Source organism: Gymnoscopelus braueri, assembly GCF_963280865.1.
Source record: "Gymnoscopelus braueri genome assembly, chromosome: 13".
In the NCBI taxonomy this organism is placed as follows: Eukaryota; Metazoa; Chordata; class Actinopteri; order Myctophiformes; family Myctophidae; genus Gymnoscopelus; species Gymnoscopelus braueri.
In genome coordinates, this window is record NC_137615.1 from 16,248,119 (window position 1) to 16,270,466 (window position 22,348).

General features: G+C 42.8%; 1 protein-coding gene across 2 annotated transcripts; it reads right to left on the reverse strand.

The window, feature by feature from the left end:
• Nucleotides 1–162: 162 nt before the first annotated feature.
• epn3a (epsin 3a) lies at nt 163–15,802 on the reverse strand. Of its 2 annotated transcripts, none has more exons than XM_080448010.1 (10): nt 15,489–15,802; nt 11,512–12,255; nt 7,788–7,894; nt 7,050–7,136; nt 5,922–6,005; nt 4,589–4,675; nt 4,347–4,488; nt 1,994–2,089; nt 1,479–1,721; nt 163–1,392 (listed from the first exon to the last, which is right to left on the reverse strand). In XM_080448010.1, the coding sequence occupies exons 2-10, from the start codon at nt 12,092–12,094 to the stop codon at nt 1,097–1,099; spliced, it is 1,725 nt and encodes a 574-aa protein (XP_080304136.1). In that variant the 5' UTR covers nt 12,095–12,255; nt 15,489–15,802; the 3' UTR covers nt 163–1,096. The 2 variants fall into 2 exon arrangements, with proteins under 2 accessions (XP_080304136.1, XP_080304135.1); XM_080448009.1 differs by having other exon boundaries at nt 11,512–12,258.
• Nucleotides 15,803–22,348: the final 6,546 nt, after the last annotated feature.

Sequence of the window (22,348 nt, forward strand, 5' to 3'; positions counted from 1 at the left end):
AATTGATGAGTAATGACCACCAGGGGGCATTAGATCCATAAAACTGAAACTTTCTATGTGCTTAGAATGACACCTTCAAACTTGTGCTTCTTTGATGAATGATTCAGTGAATGCAGTTCATGAAAAGATAAACAAATTAAAAAATAACTGAAGAATAGCAAGTGCAGTTGTGTTTAAGTCTAACCTTGTATTTCATAAAAATCAGTGTTTCACAAGCAACGAGCAAAGAAAAACCATTATTTCCTACATTTTCAACTGTTACCTTGCTCATTAGTGAATTTTGAAGCAATCATCACATAAAAACATGTAATATTTCATTCAGTTAACCCCAGTAAATCATTCCACTACAATGTAATTAAGCCATACCCTTTCCTCAATATGTACCGATCCAATAGTAGCTCACTTCAAGAGAACTCTTTCGTTCAGTAAAGCAAACTTAACTGGATGGGCTGGTTGGTAGATCAAAAACCCTCTCCCCGGGGCCATAATGTGTGAGAGGACCAGTGCAAGCAGCAGAGAACAGCCTATCTCAAGAGCATTGTGGACTAACTGAGGCAGCGGGCATATCTGGCATTCAACAATCAGTGCTAGATCAAGAGCAACGGTGCTAAGCCAGCCATATAAAGCAGCGGAGTAGGGCGGGTGGCGTGAAGTTGAAAAGCAGTAACCTGTATACGTGTCCGGTAATTATGGCAAAGTATGGTACGGCATCAAAATATCAGACTGCGGGCATACATAGGTTTGTGTCTGGATTTACTTGACATAAGGCTGTGGCCTTGAGGAGTTCCTTCCTACGTTGACACTAACCTTGTCTGATACAAAAAGCACAATCTCTTTCATCCTCCGTCAAAAGTGAGGAACCAGGCAGGCTGTTACAGAGCAGAGGCAACTTGCAGCACTCTAAGGGTTACAGTATTAGAGCCAAGATATAAAAACTAAGAACAAGGTTTTCAGTTTGAGTCCTGGGGCTTTCCAGTTCTGTCTGAGGCTAGACTGATATTTCAAGAGTACGTATAACCTGTTGCCTCCCCCCCTCCCCTCCCCTCTCCCTCTATACACACTGTGATGAGATAAGGTCCAGTTCAGTTTTTTTTCCTCATAGGAAAGGGTTTTGACTGTGCTGATCAACCTGTGATCCCAGAGTGCTAGCCGAAGAGAGGGGCAGCAGCGGGTGAGGGAGGGCCCCTGGCATGTCCAGACCAGGCTGGGTCGGGTGGGTGAGGGACATGGGGAGACTGGCGGGCTGGTGGCTCACTGGCAGTGGTAGGGATGCACTGTACGGAAGAGACGTGGCAGGGGGCACAGGAGAACTGGAGCTGATGGACATCTGATTTAGAGTCAGTTTGGGCTGTTCGGTTTGGAATGGATTGGTGGCTGAAGGAGCACTCAGACCTGAAGAGAAAGAAGAAGAGATTATCAGGTCTGCTTTAACATTTAGGCTGCCACACCATGTTTTGGGATTTGAAGGATGGGCCTACCTGATGATAGAAGAAAAGGGTTCTTGTTCTTAGCTGGAGAGTTGGCAGGGATCAGTGTGTCCAGATTGACCAGGTTGGCTGCTGTGGGCCCCAGGAAGGCCTCAGGGGTCCGACAGGAACGAGGGCTGGGGGCGGCCAGGCTCTCCCCAAGACGAGACAGGTCGAAGAGCTCAGGGCTGCCACCGCCCCTCCAATTCCCATTCATGTGCCCTCCATCCATGGCTTCATCGAACAGATCCCCATCTAACAGTTGGAGAAGAGAGGTCAGAAGAAGTCCAATGTATGTGGGAGTCACGGAACCTCATTAGGCTCAAAAACCCTACATACTCTGCCGTACGACGAATGGCAAAAATAGAATACAAGCACGTAGATCAGCTATTTTCGCTATTTCTGATCATTTAGGGAAGAAAATAAATTTATATTTTTGAAACTAGAAAATATTCACCTATAATGACATGCCCAAAATAGGGACAACAGGGTTAACGTGGTTAAGATGGACAGAAACATGTATTCACCTGAGGGGCTCCCGGCTCGGGGAGAAGGTGCCCTAGCAGCACCCAGAGGTGCAGCTCTTTCTCTTGGGGCAGAGAATGGATCTACCCCCGAAGCAGCTGCGAAGACATGCCAAGACACAATGCTGTGTTATTATCTAATCAACATGTAATCCGTTAACTGTCATTTCTAAGTACACCAGAGTACATGCTTGGGCCCGAAACACACTGGAAGCATCACCTCGGCGTGGCGTCTCGCATGTGTCTGCACAGAACAGCGTGGGCTGCTAATTATTATTAACATGGTTCCTTTGATTTAATTTTTATTTAGTTTAGAAAAAATGCTGAAAAGGGAACAATGTATTGTGTGGTTGTATAAATACACACTTGAGTGGGCCATCGATAACTAAACTAGATGGCCATGAAATCTTGTAGATTAGTTTAAATTGATCCCATAACCATAACCTCGCCGCCGATGGCCTAGTGGTTAAGGCGCGTATCACATATAGGCTCTCATGCAGCCTGATAGCGAGCCGCGGGTTCGATTCCCGAGCACGACGTCATGACCTTTGCTTTGTGTCACTCCCCGTCTCTCTCCCTGTTTCCTGCCATTCTACACTGTACTATCCAAAATAAAGGGAGAGAAGCCCCCAAAAATATATAATAATAATAATATTAAAAATACTAATAAATAAATAGGACTGTAAACTTATGTAATTAAAGTAATTTACATTATCGGCTGCACACTGTAACCCAAAACTCTTTCTGAATCCAATGTGTGCCTTGTCAGCTGCAGTTACCTGAGCCAATGTCATTCATTTTTAATTAAATAAATCAGAATGTCGATTCATTCAGATACGGTAAGCAGAGAGCGATAAAACGGTCAGATAAGCTGTGCTGTTTAGGCCTACTCCACATGATAAAAGCTATTTCTGACATGCACAAACAAAGGAACAGGTTTATCATACTATACAGCAATACTCCTGCAGTTATGTTATGTATACTGTAAATGCATGGGAGGAGGCTAGTCCAGGATGAACTTGACCGCAAGTGCCATCAAAACATTGCCTTTTCTGTGGTCACCAAGGGCAGAGATGGAGCTTACACAAATATGGGTGTAAGCTACTGAAATCATAGCCCGAAGACTTTTCTGTTGGCCAATGCCTTTCATTGAGGCTTTTGATTTGAGGTTTTATCTTGTGCTGCACTGTAACTTTATTCTTGTATTTTAGCTTGTTCTTGTCTTCTATTCTCTTAACTATTTTAATCATATTCAAATGACATTTTATAATGCATTTTGTCTTAATTTTTTTTGTGTGTGTGTGTGTATAGCATTAAAATGTGCTAAACCAATAAACTTGCCTTGCTTTGCCTTACCCATCCATAATAGTTTTATTATACTTTCTAGTTAGTATTATAATAAGCGAATGAGCTAATCAGCAACGGAAAATAATCATTAAGATGTTTCTTTCGCTTGTCTATGACATATTCTGTTGATAATATGGGCATTGAAATGAGAGAAATTATGTAATTAAAAATATTTAAATAATGCTGACATGATGACTATATGACAATTTGACATTGTCTATTTTGCTGCTTTCCATGAGAAACAAATAGGCTCCATGCGGAAACTTGAAATTGCCATGTCATCTAGATTCTAGACCGCATCACACGCATCACGGAGCCATGCTGCAGATGCGAGCTTCGAAAGGAAAAGCAAGCTTTTCCGCAACAGACACGCACTGCATGCAGTGTGTGTGGCGTTGGGCTTTAGGTACATTGTTCCGTGGGGAATCCCACAGGTGGGGTGGAGACTGTGTTCTCTCCCATGGTGGGGCAGGGCTGCTAGAGATGGGCGGTGCCATCCAGGATGACTCTAGCTTTGTGGTGTGTGGAGTGGCCTTCTCCTTTGATAACAGTGCGGTGAATTACATTCCATACATTTGCATTTAACCCACTGAGACCTGAGGCCAATTCTACAAATGCCTTCTAAATCAGTAGTTCTCACACTCAAGATTTTTCAAAACATTTAAAAAAATATCAGCTGTACAAGCTCAAAGCGCGGCACGAAGTATAGCTGATATTTTTCGAAAGCCAACGCAAAAATCTAAAATGACACAGATGCTTTCCCGGATTTAATGACTTAAGGAATGCAACAATGAATGTGCTTTTACAACGCATGTGTGTAGTAGGTACTTGTGTTAATGAATAACCAATACAAAATGCATTGTGCAATCGTATTGACATACAGTATGACTGGTGATCACAGGCCCATATGGAGACTCCATATGGGCCTGTCATCAATGATTCAGTACAGTGAGGTCAATATGCTGCGGGCCGGGCCGGGCATACTGTAGTTAGTTAGCTCATGGCTCACCAAGCGAGTCCCAGGGGTCTGAGCCGGCCAAGTGAGCAGAAGCCTGAGGCCGGACGTCGCTCCCGGACATGTCCCAGGGGTTGTCACTGCGGGGAGCTTCTGCGGGTACTGCAAAAACATCTACCAGGTCCATGAAGGCAGTCTGACCACAGGAACAAGAATATGTGTTTTTTAAAAGTTGATATTCCCCATAAAATGCTGAAGAAAATGCATGAAAGAGTCTGCTGGTTAAAAGAACATACCCCAATGCCTTTGGTCTCCATCTCTCGTCTGCTCTCGTCAAGGGCTTTTTGGAGCGAAGACTCGTGTCCCTGGCGACTCTGTTGCTCCTGGCAATGGACACAGACACATGGACGCCAGTGGGCATGACAGTACTTTTGGGCAGGTTGTCATAAACATTATATTTATGAGTCAGGGAGAGGGCACATGCACAAAAGCTGGTCCCACCCCAACACCAGACCAAGAGATTGAATGTGTGCAGAGTGAGGGAACCAGGGCATTCCCTGGCCAAACAGGGATGGAACAGCCAAACACATGGGTCTCTTACTGAGCTGCTCTATTGTGGTACGCTGGCAGAGTGAGATGGAGAAATGCAAAGGGGAGGAGAGGTGAGAGAGAGTGAGGGGCGATGCCAGAGATAACAAAAAAGAAAAAGAAAAAACAGAGATACCAAGATTCTTGAAGAGAGAAAATGTAAATGGAAAGATGATCAGACTAGGAGAGCAATTAAAAACATAAACAGGAGGCTTTGAGGAATGTCGCCTACTAGAATCAAATGTCATAAATGGACAGATTGCGGCAGGCTCAAAAAGGAGTATACCCGCTCCCCTTAAAGGAGGTCTTGCAAGACTTCTGGAGGGGCGCATCTAACACAAACAAAGAATTTCAAGCAATAAAAATATGCGATTTAGTGCAAGGACCATCTTTCACGTTTTTAGCTGCGGAGGACTCGGGATGGAGTTATGAACATTTTCTACTGTACCACGGATATAATAACATCAGTTAAAGCTAAGAAAAGGCTAGTCCGAAATTCTCCTTTAAGGTAGCTCTCCACCGCACCGACATTGGCAGCGGTAAATGTTCTAAAGCGTCTGTTGCCGAAAATCTGCTGTTGAATGGGCGGTGGGTACACTGTCACGTCGGGTCGGAACTTGTAGGGAAGCGTCAAAAGCCGACCGATGGATAGCAGCAGGCTTGTTGTTAAAAAAAGACATCAAGCCATAGGCTATTTTTAGCACCATAGTAACCGTCTGTCGGTGTCGGCTCTTTCTCTTTTTTCACACCGTCCAACCGACTGATCTCCCGACTTCATTCAAGTGCCAGTCTGTCTGTAGTAATCTGTCGTAGTCTGTTTGGTGGAGAACTACCTTTATGGCTGATTTATGCTTACTGTAGTTGTGTGCTGGTGTGGTGTGGTGCCATGCAACGAAAAGAAAAGAGCAGATCTACAAGGTCACAACACGTTGCGCTGCAACACGTTGTGAACTTGTAGATCAGCTATTTTCACAACCAATTTGCACAACCAAGTATAAATCAGGCATTACAACCTTCATTGAACCCAGGGTGCGACGTTACCTGTTGGTGCTCTTCCTTGCTGAGGCTCAGGGCCATCTGGAGCTGAACCTCCTCATCCATTTCAGCGGGGCGTTGCACCGGCGGCTGTAAGGACATTGATCAGTGAAGGAAATTGCAAACCATCAACATTGAGCTTAAGGGGCTTAAAGTGATATATTTTGGTTAAAATACATTTTAAATTGCTCTATATTCAGAAATCATTGCCATAGTTCCATATTTTCAGGTTGTGATACCAATTTTATCCAATCAGGAGTACAGGACACATGGGGTGCATTCGGAAATTGCGCACCGGAACATATTGGTTTGTATTGGCCAGTGCGCTCAGTGCTGTATTTCCGAACGCACCCATGATAAATAAGTTAAATTGGAAGTGGTGAAACGAAGAAATGAGAAGACATGGAACAGGAATTGGAACATATAAAATTGACACTAATAAATTATTTTTGTGGGGTTCTCTCTCCTGACTGCATAAAATTGGTATCCCGACCTGAAAATATATTTTCTATTTGCTAAACAGCTGGAGAGATGGGGAGACCCCTGTTACTGAAATAATAATAATAATAAATTCTATAGGCAATGTTTACCATATATAATATAGAGATTTAACTTTTTAACAAACAAAAAAAGTGTTATTTTAACAAAAACATATCACTTTAAGTCACATCCCCTACTTTAATAACCATACAATATATATCCCATGCAAGCCACACTAGATTTCCCCACCCAACCAATAAGAGCAAAGGGGTCGGTCCCTTTGCCCTTCCCTGACAGAATGGTTCGGCCATCACACTAGAAGAGGTCAGATAGGCTACGGTTGGGCTTGCAAATGATTGGTCTAAGACAGGATACAGTAAGAGTGCTATTGGTTAGTGGAACAGAAGGACGTAACCGTATCCCAATTAGTCTCTAATTATTAGAGAGGAAAGACACGTGCCACTTTGCTGTTCAGGGGTGAGGGAGGCCACAGATCAGATCAAATCTGCTGGAGAGAGAGTGAGTACTAGTACATGCAGCAGTTTCTCTGAAGGAAATTAACAACTGAGCCTTGAGGTCGAGCAACAGGAGATGTGCTACAGGTCAGTGGGTGCAAGGCAGGGGACATCCCCATGGGCTCAGGCATCCGTGTACCTTCTGGGCCTCCTCCTTGCTGAGGCTCATAGCGATCTGGAGCTGGGTCTGCTCATCAATATCCACCGGGAGAGTAGGCGGCGGCGGCTAGGTTCAAGTGGGTAAAAGGTAAAATCATCTTTGACTTTAAAACGCCTGATTAGATGATCTTATGACTTAAAGACATACAACACAATTAATCAATGTATTCATTCGCCGGTTCAAAGTGATTAGAACAGAGAAAGAGTATAACTCAATTTCATGACATAAGATAAATCTGATGATTGGCTTTGATTACAATGGAAACGTGGGAAATGTCATGCACCAATATTCCCTTAACACAAAATCTGTGCAGAGGACAGTGTCTGCCCTTGCTGGAGACACCAGGGCTGGCAGTGGATCAATGCACATATCCTGCCCTGGCCTCTCATTAATTCCTCCGCATCGCTCGCACCGATTGGCCAAAGCTCCATTACTGACCACATCGGAGAGACAGAGGAGATGATGGTGCTTTCTGTTTAGGGTTCAGGGAAATGGAGGCCCCTTAGAGGAGAGGAGTACAGAGGGATGCTCCACCTCCATAGGGGATACTGTTTACAGCATTCCTGCACAGTCAGCAGGACTAAAGGGCCTCTTACAGACTGTAAGGTCCCTGCGCAGTAAGGATCAGAGGTTTGTGCTTAGTGTCTGGTCACTGTGTTTGCTTGTGTGTGATGTGCCTGTGTGTGTGTCCATGTGTGTTATGACGAGGATAGGTACCTTAACAACAACCTTCTCAGTCTCTTCACGGCTCATGGCCAAGGCCAGCTGTAGTTGTAGTTCCTCCTCGCCGCTGGTCTGGGGCCGAGCCTGCTCCAAGTCTGGAGCTGTACGAGGGGAAGAAGACGAGGCTGAATGACAGAGGAACAGGACAGGAGAGCGGTGTTGAGAGAAGCACTGACAGATGGAAGTTGTTGGGGGGGGGGGACAAACAGTTTGGTTTGGACTTGTTTCTTTTTGATCAAGGCATAAGAAAGAGCTGCCACTGGTTTTGCATGTTAATTCTGTTGTCTCAGGGCCTGTGCTGGCATCGCTTACCACGGCCTGTCTAACTGTGCCTGCAACCGAACAATGGTGTGCCTGTGTGAGGAATTGGGGTGGTGAAGGGAGAGAGAGAGAGAGGAGAAGGGGGTTGGAGCGGGGCCCATATTATTACCCCCACATCCTTTGGGGTGGGCTCCAGGAGGACTAATGTCCAGATTGTGGGGGTGGGGGTAAACTGGCGAGGTACCAGTCTGGGTGCCAGGCTGTGGGTCAGGGCTAATGGGGCTAAAAAAGTGCAGCAGGCCACACGTTGGCACAGTCGGGTCTCTGAACCCAATCACTTCCACTGCGTTGCCCCTCAATGTCCCCCGCCTGGGCTGGAATGCTCGCTGATGATTAGATGCTGCCAACCTCCTGACCTCCACCCACTCTGTCCATCAGCACCCCATCAAACCTTCAGCCACAGGCTGACTGGCTGGAACCCGCACAAGGCCACCAGCAGTATGCATGCAGTAGCACTGCCTTCACTCTCCTTTCTCAAAATGAGCCAGAAGTGATTAACTAACTCTTTCAGTGCCATTCTTATTTATGGAAGTTTGGTTCTGAGTGCCACAGCCAAAATTCATTGTAAAAAAAAAGTGCTTAGGAGCCGAGATACAGCCTTTTTCAGTAAGAAGTTAAACAAGAAGTGAATGGAGCAGCAAATCTTCAAATCATCATATCTTGGGTTCTGAACACGTCTTAGACGTCATGTGGCGCTCAGGGCGCTACAGGCCATGACGTCTTAGACGTCATGTGGCACTGAATGAGTCCACATGAACCCTAGTGTCCCTATTCTGGGCATAATACTGTAGGTGAACATTTGGTGAAAATGAGCAAAGCAAACCTGTGAAAATAGCAAATCTACAAGCTCACAACGTGCCATGTGTTGCAACATGTTGTGAACTCGTAGATCTGCTATTTTCGCTATTTGACAAACAAAGTAAATACGCTTTAAGTGGTTAAGAAGCAGAGCTACTGTGCACTAAAGCATAATGTAATACTTACAAACAGCCCTGTGCCTAGCATAACTTCTTGCACTTTGCACACGCAGACAAAACAGCGCATACTGTATGCACAGACACCAATTTTCAAGTAATTTGAAACCTACATTACATTTGTTGTGATAAAAGTCAATATTGAGGTGCTGTAGACTAGTGTTTGTGGGAACAAACACAGACTCAACTGTTTCAAGGGAACAGCCGCAGCTTCTTGTGCTGCCTGCTGGGAAGCCTGCCAACCTGGCATTTAGACCAAGTGATTTTAATTACAAGTTGAAATTCTAGAGAGAGTGGAATCTGAATGGTTATCCAGCAATGAAAATTCACTGAACACGACTTTGACACAAAAATGTTGGTGAAAACAAACACTCAAAGTGAGCATACAACATTTGCTATAATGCATTCCAGGCAGGTGGACCTATCAGATTTCCTTTCGGTTTCCCGAGATGCTCTTTTCCTGCTACCGGTAACACTGAACCAGAGAACTAGGGGGGTGGGGGGGAGCAAAAACTATGTGCGGAACTTAAATCAAGTGGAAAATTCTCTGGACCGAAACAGCAACTGGGATGGGATTTTAGAAGAGTCGGTGGTGAAAGAGAGTCTGATATTATCTATGGGCACGTGACGTCTCACTCTCTGCCCACCATGAAACTCTGGGAAGCTCAAAGCAGGCCACAGAGACCATAAGTAGGCCTATAACATGTGGGTGAGACAAGTGACTGGCGCTTTTCTGAAACCACAGCCCAAATACTGACGACCGACTGTTAACCACTTAACCATTTAACCACAAACATTTTCTAAATTATTTCGAAAATAGCCTCGTAGATTGGCTATTTTGGAAATGTTTTTTTAAATGTTCTTTTCAGTTAATTTTAGAATGTTTGCCTATAATGACGTCCCAAAAATTGGGACGCCAGGGTTAAAGTGGTTCAAAACAAAGCGCACTCTACATCCTCTGCACAGCCACACATAAATTCTAAATTAGCATGACATCGTGGTACATTAGCGCAGCAATACACGCTGATCTCACTGCTTTTAAAAATGCTTCTGACAGCTGGCCCAATGTATTCCCAGTGCACTTCAATGCTGTTGCTGTTGTCAGATGATAGGAGAAAAACAAATCCTATTCAATTAACCACTAAGAGATAGCAAAATAGAAAAGCTACTGAACATTTCTCCACACCATGCCAAGAAAAGTCTTCCAACTAGCATAGGATATGTAAACCGCCAGACAATCATTTCTATGAGAATCTTCCTCTTTTTTTTGGGTCGACCAGAGTACGGTATAAATTACGCCACAGCTGCAGCACAACAGTACTTGTACAACCAGTGCGACCATGGTGGGCGGCCACTCATGGTTTTCACGTGAGCTGTGTGACAGGCAGAAAAAAAAGGGCCTCCCCACCATTGTCATTCGAGTTTAGCTGACGGGACGATAAGCAGGGGAATGAGTGGAATGCCCTCCGTGTCCCACCACCAGGACAGCAACTAACAAACACTTTCTGTGTACACCCCGGAAGGACAATAAGGAGGAGCAAATCATTGGGGACTTTATTCCGAGGTCCTGGTGTCCAGCTGCTGAAAAGGACAATAGCACCTGCTTCAATGGGAACTGGGGCTGACGTTTGTCAGCTGGCTGCTGCTGCTGCCTGTACGTGAAACCACCAGAGAGCAGAAGTATACAGCTATTTTTACTGCTGCACGGTAAACACTTTCTGTTTCATATAAAAAACCACATGGCAATAAGTAAATTTTGTTGTTCAAACAGGGCCTACGCCACACAGATATGAGAATAAATTCCTACTGGTTGCGTAAGCTCTTGAAAAGTGAGTGTCAGAAAAACACAAAAGAGTTCATGCAGTTCTTCTTCATCATGAAACATTCTCAAATACCAAAAGAACAAGTGATGAATTCAAAGCTTGAATGCTGTTAAATCTGATTACAGTACATTCCTCTCAGGTGATGAGGCCGTGTACTGAAAGAGACATTCTTACTCTGCACGGGTAGGTCTAATGATACTCTATGAACCACAGAAGGAATGGAAACATGCTTTGTCCAATAATGTTGAAGAATGGTATAAGTGAACGTCCCTGAAGAAGGCTAGGAGGCTATGTTTTAATCATGTAAACAGGTATTTTTTCACTTAACCACTTGCAGTACCTACAGAAAATTAGGACGCCAGATTGCTTGGTTTCTGTCATTTCTGTCATTCCTTCAAGTGTTGAGTTCTTCTACACTGTACTCAGGAATCCTGTCAATTTAACTGGCAAGAGTCTAAAAGTGGGACCCTTGTGGGTTTGTTTGTACGCTCTGAGAGTTAAATTGACACACAATTTGAACGCCACAATTATAACTAGTGCATAGCGCATACATACAGTACCGTATGAACGTTCCCAAGTAACGGCTGTTGTATTACTCACAGTGGAAGGAGGATGGAGACCCTCTAGACCGGCTGAACTCGTCCCCATAGAGGGCAGCCATTGTGGGCTGGCTGGTGCGACGCCCTGGGTACGGAGGGGGCATGGTGGATCCGGCTCCCGACATGCGCTCCTTGGTCTTTAGTGCCTGGGTCCTCTCCTGTTTCAACCTTTCCTCGTCCCTTATCAAAGTGACCAGCTGCTTCGCTTTCTCCCGCACGTTGACGCCTTGGTCGCGCCCGTCCCGGTCCGTGTACTGGAAGTCCCTCAGCGTCTGGATGGTGTAGATGTTCTCCCGACATTGCTGGGCCACGCGCTCGGACCCCGTCTTGATCAAGTAGTCCAACAGGGTCAGCGCCTTGTAGACGTGGCGCCAGTTTTTGCCGTGGTCGTTCAGCCGCTTCCAGATCATGCCCATGACCTCGGTGAAGGCCACCACGTTGAAGGTCAGGTCGGCGATCTCTGACATAAGCGAGCTCGGCGGACCCCAGGGGTCGTTGGAGGTGGCCTCCCGTACCTTGACCTCAGCCTCCGTATAGTTGTTGACCATGTTCTTCACCTGGCGTCGTAGCGATGAGGTCTGCATGGTGGCAGTGGGAGCAGGACCAGTAACAGACGTTCTTGGAACAGCAGGCCAGCCTACTGTATTGTCCTAGAAAGGGAAGAGGCTCGACGATCAGTTTGGTGGATTCAAGTAGCAACGTCGTCCTCCTCTAGAAAACTTCTGTGACGTCCATGAGTATAGTCCTACTGGAAAATAACATTATACCAGTTAGATGCACAGGCAGTATCATTCTGAACTAGGCCTGAGCAATATATCGATATTATATTGATATTTATGATATGAGGCTAGATATAATCTGGGATATCATAATATTGTATAATGGCATAGTTGTTGTCTTTTCCTGTTTTTAAAGGCTGCATTACAGTAATGCAATGTTCTTTACCTAACTGTTCTATTATTTGCCTTTACACACTTAGTTATTATATGAGCATTACTGAGGATATTCTTTTATATCATTGTATTGTATGAATATTTTGTGAAAGCACCAACAGTTATCGCCACAATATTGACACATCAAGTTATATGGTCTAACATATTGTGATATCAGGGTGAATCGTGGCTTAGCCAGTTAGAGCACACAGACCATATACTCCTAGTGAGTGTGAGGACGGGGGTTTTAAAATATATATAAATGTAAACATATTATTCAAAAAACATTTCCATATCGCCCAGCCCTATTCTGAACCCTGTTATTTATATACCCTTCAAGGGACTACAGTAAGTGAACTTTGACCCTGCTAAACAAACACCACGGAGCCTCTTCCTAGGTACCACCGAGACCTTTGGTATGTTATCTGTAAAACATGCTGGGTAAATACAACTCAACTGTCACCCTTCTGTCCATTCAGGAGCAGAGCGTGGGGGGACAGAGGGAACCACTCAGCACCTCCCCACTAATGTGAAACACTACACCTGGGCTCACTTTTTTTTTAACCAAAGTGAACTTGGCACTGTGAAATCTATGAGTTCATCTCGGTGGTGGATCCTCCCAAAGTAAGCAATAACCACCAGCCATGTTGTCTGCCTTTTCCTCCATGCCATATCAGAACAGCAGATTTGTTTCATGGCAACCCAAATATTATTAGTTTGAGAATGGGTGTGATCGCAGAAATTAGCCACAAGCCAAATTCCCAGCGTAGAAATCTGTCCAACATTTCTCCTTTGAGAGATATTATTACAAAAAGGGAGGAGCCCCCCTTCTCATCTTTAGTGACCTAACTGCATCACCAAAGCAGAAGTATGACCTCAGACTATGATTAGACGACCAGCAAAACTCCACTTGACTAATCAGTTTAACCACATGAACCCTAGCTAGCAGCTGGGGCGGTCATTTGGTAAAAAAAACTGCAGATCTACATTGTGTTGCGATGCGTTGTGAGCTTGTAGATCAGCTATTTTCGGCTTGGTGTAGAGGGAGAAAATGAGGGGACCAAGGATAGACCCCTGGGGGACCACAGGCAATGAAGTATACAGGGTTTAATTGGTTACCTATTGCATATCTGCATACACTTGAGCATTATGAAATTACTACCAGCTGACATCATATTACCTTTTTTTCTTTTTCACTAATTCAACACAGTTTCCACGTCACATTCTATCCAGCAGTGAGCATTAACCTGGACTTTGAAATGCTTTCTGTTACCTAGTCAAGCCAGGGAATCATGAACGCAGGAAACTTTCCACTCATAACTCGACGGTACCTGTTTAACAAATCGTTTATATGCATGAACATGCAGGATCAATCCCTTTGCTCAGGAGAAAGTGTTGTCCTAAGTTAGCGTTTCCAAAATGGTGGGAAAAGATTAGCATTAAGTAGGAGTCTGCCTTCTTTAAAATGGTTTGCTAGTGATCATTTGTAACCAAATGACGAAACCTTGTTCAAAAAGTATGGTAAAAAAAAAAAGGAACCAATTGTAGGCCCAATTGTATCAGTACAATATAAAAGTTTACCACACTATAATACACACTTACCACACGTACAATATAAGTAAAAAGGTGACCACATCGAGTTTAACGCATTAAAACCGGGGGGAAAAACATGTCACTTTAGATTTTTGCGTTGGCTATTCAAAAATAGCAGATATACAAGCTCACAGCGCATCACTTCGTAAAGTGTCTTGAAAGTGTGAGAACTACTGATTTAGAAGGCTGATTTGTAGAATCTGCCTCAGGTCTTAATGGGTTAAGGCAGCCAACGCGTCTTCTGATATAATATTAAGATAGCAAACTGTACTGTAATAAAACTGTAAATAGACAAGTGGAAGGAGCAGACAGTGTTGTGGCTCAGCTGACAACTGTACAGGCTCTATCTCAAGTGGTCAGTGGTCACCACACAAGTTTCTGTCCAACACTCAGCACTAGTATCTCCTTGTGGTGGTCTACCAAGACCCTGGATTCCTGGAATTCCCACTATGGTCAGGAAATACAAAAAAAACATTGTTTATTAAAAAATCTATCCCCGGCACTGATTGGTTTATTGATCAGATGCTGGGGGGGGGGTTGCAGGGTTGAATTCATAGGCTACTTGTTAATGATAAACTGACATGAGAAGATGGAAGAGTGGGACAAATCTCCGCCTCAGGCCAGGATTTCTGATCCAACTTGGATGCTTCCACTGACATATGTTTAGCTTCACAGCTTTGTGGGACAAATATCACCTTGACATGGACTATGCTTTGGCTTGTAAACGTATGTTTTCTCATGCCAATAAAGCTCCTTTGAATTGAACATTGAATTGAGTGCAGTGTCTCATTCAGATATACAAATAAAAAAAAAACATACAGTGTAAGTGACATATTAGACAGTAGTTCAGCATTCTCGAGCTGAACTACTGGTTGTGTAACACACACCTTACATTAGAATATGATCTCATTAAGAAAGAATGGGAGCCATGACCTTGACATGACATATAGGTTATGAGATATTACATAATGAGACTGAATGGTAAAAGTAGATTGTTACTTGACAGTGTGTGGATAATCTTTTAAACACAATCCTCTGGTTAAGGTGATTGTCAAGCAATTGAGTTGACCACTTATCATATGTAGCTAATATGTAAGTTCCACTTATTGGCCTATAGGTGCTAGACTTGTACATTAAATGATTTGTATTCAGCCCCTTCCGATATGAACGGTGTTTTAATGCTGAGCCACCGATGGCACCTCATGCAACTTTATTTGAGGAGATATGACTTTAACTGGGACGCATCATGATGAGCCCCCATCCCTCCTCACATTGCGTCAAATCATGGGATGATCGGGCTGAGGTGAGCCCAGGCAAAACAGAGCAGAGCCGTGACTCAGCTATAGCTTCTATGTTTTAAGTTTAAATAAGTTAATCCTACAAAACAATCAGAATTCAAAATAAAAACACGAACTGTACCATAAACCATAATAAAACAGCTGTAAACCCTTACCTCTCTGGCATTGATCCGCGCGTCAAAATAAAAGGTCCCAACTTGGGATCAGTTTGGGTTAAAAGAAGGAACGCCTCCTGTCTGTCGACATCTTCCGAATCCGAGGGTTTCGAATGGAATGTAAAAAGGGGAGAAAAAAAACATATATATTCGAAATATATTCGAATCATAAAAACAAAGCATCTACCGAGAGCTGCTACATGTATCGAAAAGGTTTCCCCATGTATTGCGTGGTGACGTCTTCTTTCGCTACCGGGGCGTCCGACGTGAAACTTTGTTGCTTCATGTGTGCATATGATAAAACATAGCAGCACGGCCCCGGCAGGCTGCGGATCATTGGCACAACCCCCTAAAAAACACTGTTGCCAGATTCTGTGAGGGAAATAAGCAACCGGGTCTAGGAAAACAAGCCCAAAAGAAGCAACTATGGCCATTATGAGCACTTAAAAGTAAACTGTATGTATATATATAAGCTCACAATGTAGATCTGCTATTTTCAAAAAATCTTGAAATAAAATGTGGAATATTTGGAAGATTTTTTTAAACATTCTAACAACACAAATCTGGTACGGAGCTCCCTGGCACAAAACAATTTCAGATGGGGTTAGGGACAAATATTAATTTGGGGGTCCATGACCCAATATTTGAGAACCACTGGCTAAGATCCTTTTAAAATTGTGAAACAAGCCTAAATAAGCAACTACACTTTAGAAACAAGCCCAAAAAACAGCAACCACCATATTTACAAGCAACTTCACAGAAAAAATAAGCCCAAAGTCGCTTATAATATAGGGACATGGCAACACTGCTAAAAACCCAGTAGAATGGAATGGAACGGGAACGACAGGGAGGGAGAGGGAGAGGGAGGGAGAGAGAAGGGGAGGGAGGGAGAGAGGGGGAGGGAGAGAGGGGGAGGGGGGAGGGAGAGAGGGGGAGGGAGGGAGGGGTGCAGCTCAGTGCTTGCAGAGTCAGATTTAACCCATTCATTGCTGAACTAAATGCCTGTACACACAGTTCAGTTGGGCGTTCATTATTTACATTAAACGGATCAATTTGGTTCCATTTGTACAACAGTCTCAGAGTTACAAATGAAATGGATAAATGAATAAGGAGGATGTGATTGTGTATTGACTGACTGGGTTGGCTGGAGAAAGTGATGAATGGATACTATAGTACACACAAAATACAACAATGGTATCAGGTGTTTCTTCAGATGGCATGGTTTAGGTTACAGTATGCAGTAGAACAATGGTTCTCAAACGTCTCCCCTTAACTCTGACAGTATACAAATGGAACCAGGTCCATTTGGTTCCATTCGTACACTGTCAGAGTTACAGACTTGTAAGGGTCAATTTAGACCCCCCTAACCTAAAGGAACCCAGAGAGTCCCTAGAATCCTATTCAAATGTGTGTTCACATTTTGAGCAATGAGATTCTTTTAACCGAATAATAGGCTGTGTCGATCATAGCTCTTGCTATAATGATAGCAGTGCCAATAAATAAGATATGCAAAATCCCATGGCAAAAAAAAAAAAAAGAATAGAAAAAACATTCCAGAGGGATTCCTCAAAGCGCTCATTTCCGTTTTAGTTGCCTCATTGTTCAATCTCTGCTATGTGTTGCCCTTTACTTATTCATGGCCACTAATGGCACACTTTGTGATGTCACATTGTTATACATTATACAAAGCCCTCAATACTTTTTCTTTTCTCCCCCAAGAGTATCGGTTGGGGTCAGCAGTTTATTGCACACAGCACCCCCCACACACAGGCACCTGACACTTTACAAATGAAGATTGCAAACTGTACGCATAAATGTACAAACATGTAGGCCTACATGTAAATATATGCTTATAAACATATGATTCACACATAAATATAATATAGTATAATTATATAGTACAATATTGTTTAGAAGTAGGTCCCATGCACACAGCACCTTAAAGCACCTCAAAGTGTGCTGTACAATCTTTTACCTTTTACTTGTTCGGAATTATTGCTATTGCTGCTACAATTTTGAGAAACCAAAACCAATGTGGATTTACACTTGTGAGATTGTTTTTGTTACATGAGGTGTAACAAAAACAATCTTGAATCTTGTGCATAAATGAATGTATATTATTATAAACTGTGTAAATTATGTAGGAATGGATACACATATACACAGATAAGTCATAGTGAAAAAGCATTCCTTGTTGACTTAACTCAATGGAACAGTGGATCTTGTGACAGGTTCAATAAGCAGGATTTTCAGGAAATACCAGCTCCACCTTGACGCAACAAAGACACCACAATGGAGCAGAGTAAAGAAACCATATAACATTATCTAGCAACAAGGGAAGGAGGCGGAGGTGACATTACAAAAGAGCAGGGGTCAGCATTTCAGGAACGGTTTGATAGTTCAAATAAGTTTATAATAAATAGGTTATGTTTCGCCTGTACACTTGTTGCAGCTGCTATTCATCTTTAAGAAAACCCTCAGTCAAAAGGTTGGTTCAGTTGTATTCAAACAATCAATTTATATCCCATCATTCAGGCCGCCTCCTCTGTCTTATTTCTTCTGAAAACAGACTCCTGGACATTCTTTGTTTCCAAACAAAGGCTGGGTGATGTCATTGCAGGGGGACATGCTGGCATGGTCTGGGAGGGGGGGGGGGGGAGAAGGGGGTGGGGGAAAACTGATAATAATACCAGCCTACTACTGCATGGCTGTGACATCACAGGGGAGAGGTGATCAGATTTCTGCTGGAATACATAGCAGTGTAAGATCTGCACCTTTAGTGAGTTGTCATTGTCAATCTGTGCCCAGTCTGCCCACATAACAAAGCCTTCTCTCACACTTGAAAGTGTGTGTTTCTGCTGCCCTCAAGTGTTTTTGTTTGGTCAGTTCATCCTGCCAGAGTACTGTGATGTTTTCAATATCTCGGTAATATGTTTTTTACATTTGATGTAATGTTTGTGTTTGACATGATACAAGTCCTTGTAGTGGTGCAGGCTCACGGCAGAGTAATCTAAATAGTAGTCTTCAAGAGACAATAATGTGTCCGCACACACTGGTAGCCAAAGTGCCAACATTTTAATTTAGGACGCAGAGTTCTTCAGGGTATGACATGATTACCACCTAAATGGCTCTTTACTGCTATTTGAAGAGTCACTAGTGGTCCCTTACATACTGACGTTGTTTAATACATTATTTCTAGTCAATGAGTGACTCTACTACACACTGATTCATCATGAGCTGTAGTGATTCAATGAAAACAAGATGGGGTCCAGTGGTGGGGTCCTGTACTTAAGTACAATTTTTAGGTATATTCTTACTTTACTGGGGTATTTCCAGTTTTCAGTACTTTTACTCCACTACATCTCAGAAGCAAATATTGTACTTTTACTCCACTACAATTCTTTGAAAACTTTAGTTACTAGTTACCTTTTAGACTTCGATTATTATCGCAAAACACACTAACCACTTCAGCCCTATATATACATTTTGGCCATTTGAAAAAAGCAGATCTACAAGCTCACAATGCGTCGTGATGCGACAAGTACATTTTCACTTGTAACAGAGTATTTGTACATTGCAGTATTGATACTTTTACTTAAAGACGGGGTGCCGTGATTTTCAGTGATTCCCCCCCCCCTAAAACATGATCATCAGGTATTATGGTTAAACTAGGTGGAAGATTTTTTTTCAAAAAAGTGTACAGAAATGGTTCAAATTATGTTTTTATGTGGACACGCCTCCAGTTCATTAAGTATACCTGGTTCTCACCTTAGCACCTCCTCCACCACCTTAGCACCACCCACCTGTCCTAGTCCCTCCTCCTCCTCATGCCCACACCTGTTGTGTTATGATAATGAGGGGGAGGGTATATTTTTACTATGTCACTAAAGCGCTGTTTTTCTATTGGCACGTTTGACCCTCAAGGTTTCAGCCTCCAGGTAGAAACTCAAAATAGTCAGAGAAGACATAAAACACCATAAAAACACCACCAGGGGGCTTAATGAAGTTCTATCAACCTCATAGACACATGAAAAACAGAAAAAGTGCAAAACCATGGCACCACCTCTTTAAGTAAAACATGTGAGTACTTTTTCCACCACTGATGGGGTCTATTAATGGGGTGGCTCCCAAGTGGATCTCAGACTTCATGTGGCCAGCCAGTGATGTCAGTCATCTATGGCGTTTGATATTTGAACAAACAGTTCCAACTAGTGCAGTACAGTACCCATTGTCAGTGCTTAATGCAGTGTCTTGAGATACCAATAAGCTTTTGACACCGTAGAAAGTATTTTGGGCAACAATGATCCAATCCAGAGGTAACAAAGTGACCCAGAAACAATACATTCATTGTTCTTTCAATAAAATGTTCCCTGGACACAAAATGTTCCTATTTTATTAGAGCAATAATGATGGATGGGGTGACTCTGGTGTACTATTTATTTCCACAGGTTTTACACTGCTTATCTAAAGGTAAATCCACCTTGTGAAATATAATTCACATACCGTTTCTGTCGGATAGTAACCTCATATCTCCACATTTGAACTTGTTGTGGGTTTTCTTTTCCAGTGAATTAATGCCCTACTTCGTCATACAAGAATGACACTCTAAGTGGTGAAAATAGCAGATCTACAAGCTCAAAACATGTCGCTTCTGCGTTGGGAGTTTGCAAATCTGCTATTTCCACCATTTTAATTAAAAAAGAATACGAATAAAAAAAGAACATTTTGGACATACAAGGTTTACACCCGGTTAAATAACGGTATGTTATTTCTATAATATTGTACAGCTCAGTTTTAATTTGTGAATTTGAACAAGTCTCTCCTTAAAGCCTCACTATGTAACTTTTTAATGAACAAAATGTAATTTTGTCTCCCTGCTCTGCTATCGATACATTCAGATCGTGTCAAAGCTCATGTCTCACCTCGACACAGGATCTGACAAGAATTTTGACCTGATGGTCAAGATTCAATTTATCCCCTGAGCAAGCAGGGGATAACTCTATTGGCTCAATGGTAAAATGTTCAGCACAAGCAGGAAACCAGGTTAAAATCCGAGGTAGAAGAGGAAAGTTACATTGTGCTGCTTTAAGCTAAACAGCAGAGACACGACTGGAATGATGTCATACAGCTGCTTCCATAGACAATGAATAATAGAACACCGCCTGGACCCATGGTGATTGTACTGGGAAACTGAGCTCTATTAGAGCCCCTACATTAAAATGAAATTGATTGGATGTGATATCTCACAGAAAATGTCTGTGAGCCCAGAAACACAGTGGTGGAAGAAGTACTCGCATGTTTTACTTAAGTAAAAGTATCAATACTGCAATGCAGATATACTCTGTTACAAGTATTCCCGTATTCAAAATGTACTTGAGTAAAAGTACAAAGGTATCGGCATCAAAATGTACTTAAAGTACCAAAAGTAAAAGTACTCATTGTGCAGAATGTTCCATTTCACAAAATGTATACAAAATATTTTGAAAATAGCAGATCTAAGTTCACAATGTGTTCACTACATTGTGAAATCCTCTGAGATGTAGTGGAGTAGAAGTAAAAGTATTGAAAATTGTAAATACTGAGGAAAATAAAAACGTGGAGTGACACGCTGCAAAGGTTGTCAGGATTAGTCTGCATGCGCCTGGAACGCTAGATCAGCGGGGACCCCTGCACAATCATTTCTATTCTTAACAACTATGCTATTAATGCTTTGCTCCGTATTGGGCCTTATATAAAGGTAATATAATTGCCACTTCACTGACATGTGGGGACCCCCACTGTTCTAGGGGCAGACATAAATATCACATTAACAAAAGGACATCTATTGGGAGCTTTGCTCTATGCTGCTCGGTTGTCAATCCTTAATAAATGGATTGATAACAGTCCTCCAAGTGGACTTATCTAAAGGTTTTAATTTGAGAATTTGAACTTAAAGCCTCACTATGTAACTTTTTAATGAATAAAATGTAATTTTGTCCAATCTGTATGGTAGAGTATGTTAATACAATATAGCATATACAATAGGGGTGGTTGTATTTTGTCTCCCTGCTCTTCTATCGAGACATTTAGATCGTGTCAAATATCCTGTCTCACCTAGACACAGGACCTGACAAGAATTTTGACCTGATGGTCAAGATTCAATTTATCCCCTGAGCAAGCAGGCAGGCTCTATTAGCTCAATGGTAAAACATTTAGCACTTAAGCAGGAAACCATGCGGGTTCAAATCCGGGGTAGAAGAGGAAAGTTGCATAGTGCAGCTTTAAGCTGAACAGCAGAGACACGACTGGAATGACGTCAAACAGCTGCTTCCATAGACAGTGACACACAGAAAAGGTTGTCGGGATTAGTCTATAAGTGGAATGCGCCTGGAGTGGGCCGCTATTCTTAGACCATTAATTAAGTGTTTTCCCTCAATTACCCAATCACTGCTTATTGATAGTAAGTAAGTACATTCATTATGATCATGCTTTGCTCCGTATTGGGCCTTATAAGGTGGAAGTACCACAAGAACAGTCAGTCCCTTAACCCATTAAAACTGGGAAAGCCTCTGTGTCATTTTAGATTTTTGCGTTGGATATTCAAAAACAGCAGATATTCAAGCTCACAGCGCGTCACTTCGTGCCGCGCTGTGAGCTTGTACATCTGCTATTTTTGAACATTTTGGAAAAATATTGAAAGTTTGAGAACTACTGATTTAGAAGGCATTCGTAGAATCGACCTCAGGTCTTATGAGTTAATAATTCTTAATACACGTGGTCTATTCTTATGTAACAAAACGCAAAACTTAGTCTTTTTAACCCACAATATGCCCCTCATTCGAAAGTGAGGTCTTGCTCATAATTCACTAGCAGTTGGACTA